The sequence below is a fragment of the Pipra filicauda genome, unplaced genomic scaffold (assembly GCF_003945595.2).
Source record: "Pipra filicauda isolate LSUMZ 115617 unplaced genomic scaffold, ASM394559v2 scaffold47_size6085603_pilon, whole genome shotgun sequence".
In the NCBI taxonomy this organism is placed as follows: Eukaryota; Metazoa; Chordata; class Aves; order Passeriformes; family Pipridae; genus Pipra; species Pipra filicauda.
In genome coordinates, this window is record NW_024104620.1 from 1,880,352 (window position 1) to 1,896,666 (window position 16,315).

A 16,315-nucleotide genomic window follows, 5' to 3' on the forward strand; every position below is an offset into this window, starting at 1 on the left:
TTTTCATAGTTTTTATTTCATCCTTACATTTCCCCATTGTGTATTTTCACTGCTGCTAATGGGAAGTCAAAGAAGGGAAGCAACTCGAACTGTGGAAGGTAGGACTGTGTTTATATAAATGGCTGTTTGCATAGAAAACACTCCTACTTTTTTCTCTTCACAATGTTCCCCATCTTCAGGCTTTCTCTTGCTTTTCTCATGACAGGAACCCGTCCCCAGGGCTCAAGTGGGTGGCAAGGGTGCCAGAGAGACAACTGATCACCACTCATCCACAGCAATTCTGCTACTACACTGTGATCTTAGAGTCTGCTGCCTCCTCCACAGGCTTTGGGGTCAGGCAAATGGATTTCCTTGGATTTTATTTGATGTATGTTCTGCTATGGATCTCAGAAGCAGTTTTGATAGCTTATCAAGCTTTGTTTGCTTACAACTTTGTATTCATACAGGGGTGGGTAAAGGCTGTTATTTCCTTCCCTTCCCTTTGACTAATTTTGAATGTTTCTTTTCTTTCCTGTGTAACACCCTCACCTGAGCCTGTCTACATATCAGTCATAGTTGACATAGTTCCAGATGCCCAAGAGCTGATGCTCCACTCATCCTCTCAGCCTAATACTTCTTTGTCCCTAAAATTTCTTTTAGCTATTTCTCTTCTCTTCCTTCACCATTTACATTCTGCAGATCAGTCTCTTTCTAATAATTTTTTTATTCCTGAAGAACACTCACATAGTTTCTTACTTGAGCCCAAAAGCTTTTTCTGCAGTTCTTCCATTCACAACACCTAACGCACACATAGTTTCAAACACATTTTCCCACCACATTCCCTTTCATGACCAAAGGGACATGCTTCAGTGCCAGACCTCTGTGTCAGCCTTTGCCTTCAGGTTATGATTTTGTACCAGGACAGAAGCAGGAACAGCATTCCCTACTCCTTAAATAGAGAGCTATAAAATCATTTGCTAATGTGTTAACATTTTTTTGGATAGGCAGACGGAGAAGTTGCTTAACTGATGTGTAATAAGGTAGCATAATCATTATAATAACTGAAAGAGAAATTATTTACAATAATAAATGGGAATATAAGTAGGAGTAATGGAACTGTGAAATGATGGGTAAGAAACTTGGCTGAATATCAAGATGTAATATATCTTAGTGAAATAACCTAGTTATTGAGATGGCAGAAGCCCCATCAGCTTGGCACATTTAAGGCTGCACTGGACAGAGCAGTAATGAAGGTCTGCACACAAGGAAGAGACCTGCAGTTACCAAGGGGCCAAGTTAATCCTGGGATTTTTCTCTTTCAAGCTTGTGTGACTCTGAGTCAGGATGACACAAAGGGATGGGCTTTTCGAAAATCCCAGTGCTCAAAGAGAATATAAATTGCTTAGAAGCATTTTTGTATGCTATCAATAACAAGATTAAAAAATGAGTTATTCAAGTAAAATTACTTTATTTCACTTTAGACCTTTTTTTCCCATGGAAGTAGTGTAAAAATGTATTATATGGCTGAGAGGGCGTCTCCATTCCAAGAAGCACTTTTCAGTAATTTATTACTCCCTAAACACAACAATCTGGCAGATCACTGTCCATTCTTAGCCCTAAATCAAAAGGGAATATTTTAGAATATAAATGTATAGAGAGATTTGAAATAATATTCCAATCTAGTTTAATATCCCAGAGTTGAAATAATTGCAGATACATGAGGCATGGGAATGTCTTTCAATCTCTTATAATTCTTCTGCAGCTTCTACATTTCAAGCAACCAAACTTGCATGAAACAAGTTCCTGACTACATTATAAATTCTGTTCAGCAAAGCAGGAGGGAAACTGGGAAGCCGTAGATGTGCAGAGATAATCTCTGAGCTCAGAGTACCCAGTTTAAGTGAAATCTTTATTTGAGGCAGATGTATAATTTTTGATGGGATCACTGCCTTTCTTGCTCATGTTTCATCAACAGACTTCTTCAGATGCACCTCCAGAGCCTGCTGGACTGAAATTGGGACATTAGGACATCAGGATTAAAATATCATGCCTGCTGAGCCCCTGTGGACCCTGTGCATCTAAAGTCATTATCTGTGCCATTAGGAGGTTAACAGTGGAATGACAAACCTGGAATGTGATCTGAAATATTACCAACTTTGGATCAAACCTGCCAGATTCAAACTTTAAAAAACTTTCTATGTTGCCAATTAGCTGGGATAAATAGATCCATTAGGGAAGTTCAACAAGGAAAGTTCTGTACAGTTCAGGCTGTCAAATACAAAAGTACCACTTTGTAAGTCTTTAAGTAGCTTATTGCTGGATAATATAGAAGGACATTTGGACACTACAGCAGGATGTACAACTTTTATTTTTGCACTCTTCCCTTGTTATTTGCCATTTATCATTTCTGGGCATCTTTCAGCCGAGACAGTATGGCCATCTGTATGTTTTTTTTGGGTAGGTTTGTGACTGTCAACTCCGGCTGTGCATAAACCAGCTCTAGAAGTAGAAGAAATCAAGAACATCCTGGTGATGAGTGACTTTACGTCTGTTGTTAATAAAGTGATGGGAAGGACCAGGCTGTCCCTGTGTGCTGTGCTACTCCAGGGATGCAATGGCTCACTTGTGTGGCACTGGGGTGTCACTAACACGGTGGCATATGGTGTAGGCACCTTCTCAAATCATTAGTGGTGGTTCTGTTTGAAGAACATTTTGGAATCTGACTTTTGTCTTGTAAAAATTATTCAGACTCAAACCCATTACTTCTCCAAGATTGATCCATTTTTAATCCTTTTCTTAAAAGGAGTAAAAACAGCTGGAAGGAAACCATGTATGTTATTGAAGCACGACATTCCTCACTGTAAGCAAACTAGTACAATGCTCTTTTGATATTCTAATGCATGTAAAACCAAATGCATGTCACATCCACAAACTGGTAACTGCAGTAATTGAGCCAAATTATTTCAAAGTAGAATACTCACCATCCATCAAATGTGATAATGTGTGGATCAGTGAAAGAGTAGCAGTTCCCTGTTGGGAGGTCTCGAACTGTGACCTAGTTAAAATGAAATGTGTAATGAATACAGTCTACACAGCAGTTTTTCTTCATTACTGTTTCTCACAAAACATAAGGGACAGGATTCATGGGTTAGGTACAAACTACAGTCTGACTTTTCAAACATGATTGTGGATGGGTACAAAATAGGCTTCACTTTCAAGCAATGGAGTTTAATCACATGCAATAAAGGGAGTTCAAAGTGCTCCTATTCACCTGATGTAATGTCTTTCTTTTTCTGGTACAATATGAAGGTTTTTTATTAAAATTTTTTGCTAAGAAGTAGATCATTCACTGAAATTATCAGGAGAGTAGAGTGCTCATTAAATTGTACAACTTTTAATGCCTGAAGTATGGTAAAAGGTATGCTGTAATTAAGTAGCATTAGCATGTTTTAGTAGTAGCTACCTGTCCCTAATTTGACCTTAGATTTCCAGTTACAGTGTCTGATTGGCTGAGTTATATATTTGATGTGGTTATTGATCAGAAACTGGTGATAAGGCCCCACATCAGGCTGTTGGAGCTGCCTGCTTTAGGCACATGTAAAAAGAGAGGAAAGGATCTACTATAGCAACAGAGATCATCTGCATCAGTTCTTGGTTATTTGGGCACTAGCTGGGTCACAGACGAGGTATGAGAGTCTTGGTACTCTGCAAGTAGCCTGCAAAAGCCAGAAACAGGACTTTGAAGCTGTAATACCTGACTCTCAGGCAGTGATGGACCGACATTGCCACATCTGCTCAAGGAGGTGTTTTCCCATGGCTGAATGCTCAGCTGTCCATTTCTCAGAAATGTAATTTTGGGTTGTGTAGTGATTTGTAATATGAAGAGCTCCCAGTCATTACTGGTGGGAGTGATGAAGTGCTATGGTTTTCCCTTATCCATCCTGCCAGGCTGATTTTTTTGGACAGGGCTGTTAATTCTTTGCTCTCTCTTTGCCTGTGAGAAGTCCAGAGGTGAACTTCAGTTAGTTCTACCAGGATCCATGGAGCGGGGAAGAGGAATGGGTGCTCTATCCATGTGCAGTCTTTCAGTGACAAAGCAGAACTTAACTTTTGGGAACAGTGGTGAAATTAAATACGTGAATAAGAGGGTGAAGATAGAACGATGGTTTCTGACAACATTCCTCACCTGTGCAATACATCATCTGTGTTTCAAAATACCCCTTAACCTTGGCACAGAAACAATTCTAAGACACCCCTTCAGTGTCTGGCACACCAAACTATTAGAGTGATGGTCTTGAGAAAAGAGAAACTGAACACCTCTTTGAACAGCTTTTTGATCTGAGGTAATTTGTATCAGATTTACAGTGAAGAAGTGTCTGAGAATTTTCCCATTTTCTCCATGGCCTCACACTTCCTAAGCAAAACTTTAGCACAAAGAAATCCGTGTGGTCCTTTCTGCTCTGCTCTTTCATGCATGATATCAGCAGAAGATGCAAGTCCTGGTTGCAGGCAGGTGTAGTTTGCTGAGGAAATCCTCTTTATCGGGTGCCTGGATGTGTCAGGATGTTCTGCCCACCATTTCCGTTCAATTTTCAGATAAATCAAAAATATTTGAACAAGTCAGAAGGACTAAAGATTATGTGAGCTTTAATACATGAGATTTTTCTTGCTTTGTTGCAGGAACTGTGTTACATTAAGGCCTCTAATTAACTGCAAAACAGCAACAGGAAAATGGGGGGGACGGAAGGTAATGTCTATTATGTTTCCATAGATCAAGTTTTAACTGAGATAAATGGAATTTATTATTACAATTGGTTAATTCAATTTCACATTTGCTACATTTTCATATTTTGATGAAAGAATTTGTAACTTCAAGAAAAAAAATGGGTGAGTGCATTACACTGAATTAACTGTAGTTTCTGATTTAAGAATCTTAAAATGTTCAAAAGAAGCCTGTGCTGGAGAGGAAAGGTTATAGTTCCACACTTGGCATTTTACCTTTGAAGACAAAAATTCTTTTGGTCCAGTTTAATGTCATTCTCTCCTGAGCAAATCCACAAAAATTAGGGCAGAGAAATTGCGGATTTCACTTGGGGTTTGTTTTCAGTTACTTAAAATATGCCAAATTAGATGTGCCGCTGCTCTGAGAAATTTAGCTTAGTCAAATCTGTGCTCTGGTTATTTCTCTGGGGTGGTGGGATTACAGCTCTCAAACCACCCAGCTGAGGCCCTGAAACAGCTTCACAGACATGGGACTGGTCCCTGCTCACCATGTTTCTTTAGCCAGGCTTTCTGCAGGGAAAGTGTGGCTTGCCTCCCTGATTGCTTCCTATTATTTTTATTTTGCCCATTTTGCACAGGGATAAATGAAAAGATGGAGCAGCCACATGCATTGTCAAAGGTGTCCCGGTGATTCCTAGCAGAGGGACGCACTGAACATAGCGCTGCTGAGCCCTTTTCTCCTCTCTCATTTCTGAGGCACTGTCTTTCTTCTGCTTTTTCAGAAAATGTCCTCCAAACCCTCATTTTCCCCCCTCCTTCCTTCTTGAAAAGGTGCTAATTCCCTAACCCACACTGCCCCTCTCTCCTCTTCCAGTGTACAGAAACATGCCTGCTTACATCTACATTCCAGCTCTTGGCCTTATTGATGTGTTGGCTGATAACCAAACCTAAATCTGCTAAAGCACCTGTTAATTTTCTTGGTGTACAAAGAAACTCTTTTGGTTTACTCTGCTGACAGAGGGCAGGGTTAGATTAGATATTGGGAAGAAATTCTTCACTGTGAGGGTAGTGAGACACTGGCACAGATTTTCCAAAGAGGCTGTGGCTGCCCCATCCCTGGAAGCGTTCAAGGCTAGGATGGATGCTGCTTGGAGCAGCCTGGTCTAGTGAAAGGTGTCCCTGCCCAGGGCAGTGGGGTTGGAATGAGATGATTTTTAAGTTCCCTTCCAATGGAGACCGTTCTGTGATTTTATGATGCCATCCCAAACATGTTATGTGGTTCAGGGTTATCAGCATCGCGTTTTCTTTGAGGGAGAAAAAAAAAAAGCCTCTCATTTAAATTTGACACATTTTCTAACTTATTTTAGGACCTGACCTTCACATCCTTGGGCGCATGAGCCCTCCAAAGCAAATCCCTCCGTCCGACTGGCTCAGCTCTGACGTGGCTGACGCGGTTCCCGTCCTGAGCGAAGTCTGTCACGGCTGTCACTGTCACCGCGGCTGCTGCACAGCTGCTTTCCGAGCAGGGAGCCTGCAGCAGATCCACCTGGCACGCCGAAAGGGCAATGTTTGGGGGCCCTGGTAAGCTGCTGTCTAAAAGGAACACAAACACAGCATCTGACAAGAGTTCTCCAAACAGTTAACCATACCCTGTTTACCATTCAGCATAAGTGCCTCACGTTCCAGGACACACATGCCTTGAAACCAGATGGGGTTTGCATGAAGACAGTTGTGACTGACTGAATCTGGCATCCCTCTGCACCCGCTGCTGTGCTGTTTTTTTCCCCCCATGTGTTACAAAGTTTACTACAACTCCACGGTGCCTATTTTTCCACAGGTGATGATATTTCTGGACTGACAGTGTTATCTTTATGGGTCCATGCCCAGTGAATGAAGACAAGTAGTTCTCGTGACAAAGAAAGAGATGAGTCTGTGTTTCTGAAAAACATTTTTCTTTCACTAACTTGAGGATAGGGAGGTATATGCTGGGAGTTATTTATTTTAAAATAAACAGATTTTTTATGTGGAAGGGGAGGATTCTTGAGTTAGTTTTTAGTGAACTATGGATCCACAACAGAAAGGCAAGTGCAGCAGATCTGTATTTGTATTTTTGGTTTAGTTAGGTTGCAGTGTTTTACTTTCCAGTCTGTAAAATGGTGATAGTTTTGTACCCTTCACAGAGGTATTGAGAGGATAGATTCACTAAAAGAATGAGGAAAAATAAGAAGCTATGGAGGTATTGGCTATATAAGTGTCTGTGATGGGTAGGGAAATGATGGGTGGTGGCAAAATCAGTATGACAATGGCAGCCCAAGTCACTCATGCAGCTCTGCCTCTGAACATCACATCTTTCCTAAAGGGATCTCTACAAGCAGCAAGAATGATAATGTCCACCTCTCATGGGTGCTGACCCTGATGAGGTCTCAGGTAAAGGGCAAACCTGAACTTTTTATTTCCACAGATGTGTTTTTCCTTACAAACACTAAATTATGATAGCATTTAGTTCTAAACCACCTGGTCTGCACTGCATATAAGAAGCCACCCAACCTTTCATTAATCCTTTGGTTGACAAAAAATGAAATTATGATTCCTATTGAAGCCAGTCAGAATCTCACTGCTGATTTCAGGACTTACAGCATTTTTTGAGGGATATTTAGTTTGCTGTCTCAGACCATTAATTATCATCTGATAAGGTTCTAGAAATGGTGGCAATGCAATTAAACTGACATGAAAATAAGTGATTTTCTGATATTAAAAAAAGCGATTTTCGTATAATTTCTCCCATTTGTAGAATTGCTTAATAATTTATAGAGGTGGCATTAAGGTATTTTAAGATGACATTTCTAACACATTCAAATAATCAATGTTTTATTCCTTATGGAAAAGTCTTATGAAATATAATTTAAATTAACCATGTAGAGTACTATAGGAACTGAACTAAAACCTACAGATATTAATAACATATTATCTCTCATAATGCCTCACCTCACATTTTATAGAAAAGTCGTGGCTCATATTCAAGGCTCTTGATTCAATTAAATTGGAGGTTTCTGTGAGGAATAGTTATTGCCATTACAGCCCCATGAGCTGTGCTCACAATCCAGAGCAAAAGCTTAAAATCAAAGAAAATCATCTTGTCAAAATAGTAATGATAAACTTAAGAGAAGCCAAACTCCCGTGGCTCTGCTATGCCTTGGCATTCATTATGATATTGTCTGAATGTGGAAAGATATTTCTGTGCTTGTAATTAGCTTTCTTATCACTTATTCCTACATAATTAACACAACTGTGTTGTTATATGGATTCAGTCAGAAAAGGAGCTTGTCAGTTATTTTCTTTGGTATAAATGAAGCTTAACTAAAATGAAGTTTATTTTTAATTTACAGCACTGTGGCCAGCACATTTTTCGGAAGCCCGTGGTGTTCCTTCAGATAAACTAATGGACCCTAAAGACAATAAAGGCTCAACACAAACGTGGTCATGCAAACACCCAGCAGCAGATACTCAATCTTAAGTATATATAGATAGCTCAACTGATCATAAACAGCCTGAGTGTCATCCAAGGAAACAGCCTCAGGACGGAGCAACCAGGGGCTAAAGCTGGGTTTAGTTTAAGCTGCAGAAATGAGTTAATTGAAACTAACAGAAATTTTCCACTTCAGCAACAACTTCCTTTAAAGATTAGTTAATTGGATGAGTTGTGCCTCCATCCTGACACCTCGTGGCACCGACACATCAAACCCATTGACAGCTTGAAAGTAGAACTGCTTCGTCAAGTCTTGTATCCTCTCTTTCTTCCAGTCCAGTGCACACTGTGGGATTGGGGAAGCCCATGACAAGAGGTCGGGCTCAGTCCAATCTATCAAGCTCAGCCTCCCCATTTGAGAGCTCCTGGATCCTGTTTTCAGTGTCAGTGAGATTTTAAAAGGCTTTATTGATGCCTAAGAAACTGTGAGTTAAAAGCAATGACCTTGACTGGGACTAATTCTTATTTGATTCTCCTGGCAGTCAGTGCCTAAGTTACTTGGACTCTGTGGGGACGTTGTACCACCCACTAGCTTTGGCATCCTCAATCCCTCAATATGAGCAGGATCTTTGCTGCCTCAATATCTAAGAAAATCTGTTCCCATGAGCTCAGTGGATGTTTTCCTGATGGGCCAGCGCAGACTCTAAGCCAAGAGCAATATGCAGAACAGAACCATGGAGAAATGCAAAGCACTCCACGTACCAGAGCCAACACAGCTGCTGGAACCATAAGGTGCTGCTCAGTTTAAGATCATTGTGTTATGATACCATTTGAATGACTTATTTTTCCTTCTGTCTAAGCACTTGGCTGATGAGGAGGAGAGTTAGGAGAGGGATTTAAACAGAGAAAAATATCAGGAACTATCTGGGTTTTGCCAACATTTTTTAGAGCTGGGTTTTTGTGGGTAGAGAAACTGCAGCTGTAATCCTATCTCTGAAAGTTTCTCTCATTGAGTCACTTATGGAAGAGAAATAAATGCCTTGTTAGAAAAAGGTGTGCATGTTTTATTTAGTGTAAATGAAAGGTAAATAGCAATGGTATTCCATCAGATTGACCTGAAGAAATCATTTACTGAATAAAAGGGCAAGAGTTTTCTAAGTGACTTTGTCAAGGTTTTCAATTAAAAAAAAAAAAAAGTTTAGAAAGCAAAAAATATATAAGCATAAGAATTTTTTTTTTCATTCTGTATTAAGTTAGAAAAAACTACAAGCCAGAAAAAGGCTTCAGTATACATTTACTGAATAATAAATCAGCACAGGAGCTTTTTATTGATAATTAATGAAATTGTTCTACCTAAGAACATTGCTGCTACAAAAAAACTTAAAATGGAATTTTACACTCCTGGAATTTAAAATAAGTTCTTCTACTCACAGTTATTTCATCCATAAATCTCTACAGAATACTGTTCAGGTTATTGCTAGACAGATTTATGTTTTTGAGGTTTTTTTCCTCAAAAACCTGTCTGATATTATCAGCTTTTTTATTTTGCAGATAAATATATGTCCTAGTGTGTTGATTTTATGGCTTCTACCCTTTGTTATTATTTACATATCATATTTTCTATTAGAATCCATTGTAATTTAATTCTGGAAAAAGTAATCCATTGATTTGATGCCAATATGTAAAACTCTTACCCAAATCCTCAGTACTTAGCTGCAAAGTGATTTTACAGGAGTCATCCTGTCCAGGACAGGCAATGGGTACCGTGCTCAGAACAGTCAAAATATGCTCTTTGCCATCCTCTGCAATTTGTAGTGATTCTGGTAAAAACTGGAAAGAAGTAAACAATTTTAAGATAATTTTGACAGGCAAGACAGATGACAGATTAATTAGACAACGCTTGATATCTATGAAATTTTAAGTGGTGTTAATCAATTACGAAGATGTATAATTGCTTGCAAAATAATAATAATCTTTATCATAATCCTCTTAATAATAATAATAATTTTGTAGTAATGATCTTCAACAGTCTAAGGTAAACTTGTTAATATACTTTAAAATTCTTGGCAATTAAGAAAATGTTTGCAGTTTCCATATATAGTGTAATTGCTTCTCATCTCCAAATCTCAAAACAGGCTTTTATTAGCCTGAAAATATCATGATACTGTAGAATTTAATTAATTTTTAATATCCATGGTTTAAAGGACTGTCTATTCCAATTCACTGGGAGAAATACTGTGGCATAAAGTATGGCATAACCTCTATCTTTGTAATCTGCCAGAGGTGTAAAAAAAGTGCAATTTTTGACCACTCCCCTTCCCTACTATGGCAGGAACAGGGATTTCTCCACATGTAATATATTACAGATTCAGGGACCTGTGTGCCAGTGAGAGAGCTCAGGTTTTGTCATGTCTGTCTGTCTGTTCTCCCAGAGAAAGAGCAGAAACAGCACTAAGGGATAGTCAGAAATGGGAATTTCCCTGGGAAATTCTGACATTTCAAGAAAACCCCTCAGAAACTGTTCTTCAAATGTCACACAGAATGGGCAGTCAGATTTTTCAAACACCATTCATGGAGGCATGAAGCTTAGATACTCAGAAGATCTCAAAACCTCCTGGACTGCCAGGCTGACAACCTAATCCTTGAATGGGATTAGACCCGGTTCTTGCACTCAGTCTGAATTTATCTTCAGCAGTTTCTATTTTGTAATGCGACCATAAGAAGATGATGGATAGAATATAATTTTTTGTCTTTGTTTGTTCTGGTTTAGTTACAACAAAATTCTGCATCCTTGCAGGTTTGTAGGTGTGTCTTCCAATTAAACCACCAGAGAACTTTGGGGCACACTCACTATAACATGTAATTTTGCTCATCTTTGGGATACATCAACGTGCACATGGTGCTGAGGGGTGTTTTAGGATGTTTTAGCAACAAATTAAAAGTCATTTTCTCAAAGCGAACATAAAAGCAGCACTGGTTATGATGATCAGACTTACATTTCTGCATCCTGATTTTCAGAGGCTGCACAAATGTTCCCTAGTCATTAAATCAGGGCCATCAGCATTACCTTAATCCCAGCATAGAAACCTTTGCTGTCCTCAGGCAATGACTGCTGCTCAGGAGTGTCCCTTGTAAAAGCTGTGACAGTGCAAAAAACCTGTAATAAATAAATAAACAGCACACGCTATATAGCATTTCTTGAATAACATTTGTGTAATTATGCATCTCTCTGTTGCTCAGAGTTGTTAAGATTTCTTTCTGCTGTTGAAATATGTTTTGGGGATTTAGGCTTTAGGAATGTTTATGCATAAATTCTGAGATTTGGAAGATCTTTTGATTCGCTTAATAAGGGAAGAAACATAGATTTTGTCTCAACAATAAATAACACTGAATGTTTACAATGGGTTTTCTTCTGCAGTTCTTCGAGTACCTTGGTTTGTGATTTTAACTCATTTTACTTAGGGAGAACTACATTGTTCACAGATGTTACTGTCAGGATTAAGACACTTTCCCTTGGGATTCCAGACTTCAGTCTGTCCACTGAATCAAATATCCTCTCTCTGTACCTTGTTTGTAAGCAGTTTATTTTAAAATTTAAATTATTTTGACAGTTATCCAGTCTCAGAAATTGTGTTAGCAACATAAGGATTTCCTTTTTTTCCCCTTATTGCATTATAAATATGATGCAGATGTGCCTAAAAGGTTTATATCATAAAAGAAAAAAAAAGGAAAAAGAAAATTCCCTCAAACAAAAAACTCCCCCAAACACAATGTACCAGGACACTTATGTTTTATTCCTAGCACAGTCACACAACCTTTATCTCTGCTGAGCCCGCACACCATCTGCCATCTTAATGTTTCATTGGTTTCAGAGAAACCAAATTGCTAAAATCATTCTTAGGATCATAAGATTAAAATACAGAAATTTTCCTTAAAGCATATGACAATAGACTCTCAGAATGTAGTTCTAAATATTTTTTGGGCCTCTTCTTGGAAATGGACTAACAGATTGTGACATATGAAATCAAATTACAAATAGTCAGAAGACATATTTATAGCTACTGCCTTTTTCAAGCCTCAAGTAACCCATGAGAAAGAACTGGACCGATCCACTTTTTTTCTCCATTGTGCTAAACTCCCTTGGGTGGATTTTCCATCATCATTCACTGACCATGCTGATCTTGGTAGCTCTCACATGCTGGCTCAGGCATGACCCTCATGATCACCATCTACAAAATGGGCTGAAATCCAGGATATTCGCTGAGTCCTGCGGATATATGGGCATGAGTTGCACACAGCCTGGAATAGTTCTTTTACCATCCTAAAAATCCCTCTTTGTTACCATCAAACTGAAGAATCTTCTTCCCACACTCATTTATGCACAACAAAAATTGCCCACCAGCAATACAGAGTCGTTTGCAGGGCTGTGGGGAAAGACAAGTGTTTTCTGGGCTGTTCAAGTGGATTATTTCCAGTCCAGGTCAGTCCCAGGCTTATGTGCCCTTTGGGATATTTTTACCTTCACCATTTTTCTCACTCTTTTGCAGACAGCTCCAGCCAGTTTGGCCCAGTGAAAATGGTGTCATTTGTTACATTAATGAGATGGAAGCCTTGAGGTCGTACTGGGTGTACTGGGGAAAAACAGACCTCACCTCACAGAGGTACTTTACAGTTAAAATTCCTCAGATATTTCATAGTTAGTCAGTTTGCCTCCAAAGTAGAGCAAGTTGTTTTCTCCTCAAGGTAATAAGCCCCTGTTATCATTAGATATTTATTATCTCCAATCATTCCCTAAAGGCTCGTGTTCAGCTTACAGACTTTTCAAAACAGTTCTTCTGCTGGGAAGGCAGAAGGCAAGTGTTGATCATCCTCCTGTAGCTTCTCCTGCAGCTGCCACAGGGAGAGGCTGCAAAATCAGGCTCTGACAAGGTGGTGACAACAGAGAGAGTTCAGATAGCGTATACTCCCCCTACCAAAAAATAACTAATACTGGTCCCCTTGCAGAGCTCATGGAGCAGATTATATGCATCTGCATTTCAGACACTATATTTGCTCTCACTGAGCTCTTTGAACTTTTGGCTTCAGTGCTTTTAACCAAAAATGTTCACACTAAGGTTTCCCTCTGAGCATTCCATGCGGAGCATTCGTGCCAGGCAGGAATCTGTAATGACAGGCACGAGGGACACGCACAAGGATGCCCAGCACTGATGAAGACATCGGCCTGGTGATCTTCCCCAAAGTGACATTCTGGGACATATCAGAACCCAGCCCTGTTGTATTTCCTCTCATATATATTTTAGAGATATATTTTATTGATAAAGCACTCAAAGAAAAATTTACTCCATGATGATACACCGAAATACTCTTAGACTATCAGTCCATCCCAGCTCTGTCTTCAGCACCCTTAGAGATCTTCAGTGCTTTTGGAGATTAGCACAAACTTTGCAAATTCGATATGTATTGACAGCCATCACAAGTTACATTTTATTTCTGTCTTTTATATCATTCCTCCCCTTGTAGTACCTTTACCTTGTTAGGTGCATGCTTCACAATCAGCAGATATGTTCATCGGCTACCAAGCTACAGGTTGACAGTTTGTCACATAATTATGATGATAGTCATTCTGAGGAGGGTTGGTTTTTTTTTTTTTGCCTTCAGCTAAATACTAGCTCTTTTTTCTCCAGTTCAGTAATCAACTTTTTCTTTCTCTTTTTCTCTCCCCCACCCTCCACCCATCTCAGGATGCAGCCTTTTTAAAACATAGAGATAAAAGCATCACTGATAGCAGTATGCTGATGGCCATGACAAGTTAGGCAGTATTTTTCCACAAACTCACAGGATCTGTTAAAAAAATCAAATTATTATTTTTCATCATCCCTTGTAAAGGGACAGAAATGTAAGTGTACTCTCAGACAGGATGGCTGGATTTCTTCTCAGCATGGGCTACTCCCTTTTCCCCTTGTGCTGGCAGAACTTTGCATAGGGCAGAAAACTACTTCTAGACAGAAAATTCTGACTAAAAAAGGCCCTTTTTATCTAAGAAGTGTCTCCTTTCCTGTACGTTGGAGCAATTTCCCTCTTTTCATGGGCTCAAGCAGATTCCTTCCCATTTTGACACGAACCCAATGAGCAGTTTATTTAGCCAAAAGCAGAATAATTCAGTTATTAATTTGGTGAGAGTCAGGTAGCTCTGAGAAGCAATTTGGGAGAATATTTTAATCCTAGGACTTGTCACCGCCTCCAGCAAATTTCTCCCTAGCAAAACCTGCATGTTAAAACATGGTTTTTTTCCCCCATAGCTTTCAGAGTTCAAAACTCATCAAAATCAGTTATCTATACTTATTTTGACCATAAAAATGCCTCAAATTTCACCTTTTCCTGTGTCCTAATTAATTCTGAATCTACTGTGGGGAGTGCAGGCTGGGGCACGGAGGGGAATGTTTGCCAGCACATCCAACGTTGCCATGGCACTTCTCTTTCATCAGCCTCTCCCACTGTGCTCATACAAGGGCTTGGGTTCCTAAAGGCCAAAGAGGAGTTACTTGTGTGCTCAAAACCCATCCCTGCTCATCAGTAGCTGTGAAGGCTCCTGGATTTGCCAAAAACAATTTCAGGAGCTCTCAGAATGATGCCAACCTCAGGCACATGCTTCTCAAAGCACTGGCAGAAATGGTGCCACCACCCATCTCCACAGTTGTCTCAAGGGCAATGCCACTTGTCCCCAAAATAGGAAGAGCTGGCAGATGGAAGTATTGGGTTTTTATCTCTCTGTCATGATGGCTTGAAAGTTTTACCTAAACAGCCACCAGAGAAAACAAGCAAATGCAAGTGCCAGTCCCTGGCTGCAGCCCCTGCTTCCTCTCCTAGTGCAGCTTGTCTCCTGGGGGTGGGACACTCCCTTGGGAAGGGCAGGACGTGTGCAGCTCACAGCCAGGTGGGCCAGCTACCCATTTGCCATCTCCCCAGCAAGTGCCTGAGCTACATTGTGATGACAGAGGCCAGACAGTGACAACAGCAACAAAGCTGAAATATTTGCTTTTACTGGTAGTGGTCATTCAAAGCCCACACACAGCCAGGTACACCTCAGTAGGAGTGGAAAGTCTGAATGAAGAGGTAGATGGAGGCACTTTCCTGATCAGGACATACAATCTCCTTAGAGGTGTGGGAATTCAGGGATGCTGACCCAGTTAGTTATTTATGCCCTCCACTTGTGGGAAGCTCCCTTCTCAACACCAGGTACCATTTAGGGTTACCTACTTCTTCCTGTTCACTGGGCAGGAAAGTCTGGATGCTGCTGGGAAGATGCAGGTGCCCAAACTGGGGTGATTATTAACTCCGGGATTGGATCTACCCTCCTGTAGCTACATCAGCCATATCAGAAGGCAGGCTGGGGCTGCAAGGGTGAGAGTCACTCAGTAGCACTCATGGCTTGCAGCTGGAGGGTTGGGCAGAGAATCATCACACCGGGTGAAAGGCGTCTCCCGACGGCTGTCAAGGCACAGGCGCTGCCATTGCCTGCTCCATTAAACACTAATGGGCTGGGGTTAGAAAAACCTGGAGTCTCCAGTCTGCTGGGAGCTGGGGGTGCATGTGGGAGGGAGCTGTGGTTTACAGCCTTGATGAAAAGAGAAGGGATGAGCAGAAGTGAAGGATGACATTTCTAGGGGAGCCAGAGGAAAAGAGAAATAGTTCTCATTAGCTTGAGGAAATGATCTGGCTGTAGGTATTTGCAGAAAGGTGTAGGAACAAAGTTTCTGGAAAGGCTTTCCAGAAGGGTTAGCAGGAAGGGGAAACTAGGGAGAATCTGACTTTGATTTAATTAATGAACTAGGCCTTAAATCTTTAGAAGACAAATTGCTCCCTGTGAGGGGCCGTTGGCTGCAGAAGGGAGGGAGCTGGTGCAGCAGTGTGACCTGACACTGCAGGGAGTCCAGCTCTGCTCACTCTGTTACTCATTGTATATAAAGAAGGCAGCTCTTCCCAGTTGTCAAATGGCCAAACAGTATGTGGAAGCTGACTGTAGGTCATTATTCTGCTAAGGAAGGAAATTTTCCCAGGGTAGTAGTAAGGTGTTTTATCATCTGCAGAGTTTTGCTCGTCAACTCTCTGACCCTTTCTGCTTTAAAAGCTCTGTTAAAGTTCACCCAG

The 16,315-nt window shown here is 40.4% G+C and overlaps 1 protein-coding gene across 1 annotated transcript in view; it reads right to left on the reverse strand.

Moving 5' to 3' along the window:
- Positions 1–16,315, reverse strand: part of LOC114002759 (von Willebrand factor D and EGF domain-containing protein-like) — a 182,790-nt gene that overhangs the window by 111,735 nt on the left and 54,740 nt on the right. The window contains exons 5-8 of the mRNA XM_039386360.1: positions 11,235–11,324; positions 9,862–9,997; positions 6,077–6,294; positions 2,961–3,034 (exon numbers count right to left, since the gene is read on the reverse strand). Coding sequence (XP_039242294.1) covers positions 2,961–3,034; positions 6,077–6,294; positions 9,862–9,997; positions 11,235–11,324 — 518 coding nt within the window. The remainder of the gene's footprint in view (positions 1–2,960; positions 3,035–6,076; positions 6,295–9,861; positions 9,998–11,234; positions 11,325–16,315) is intronic.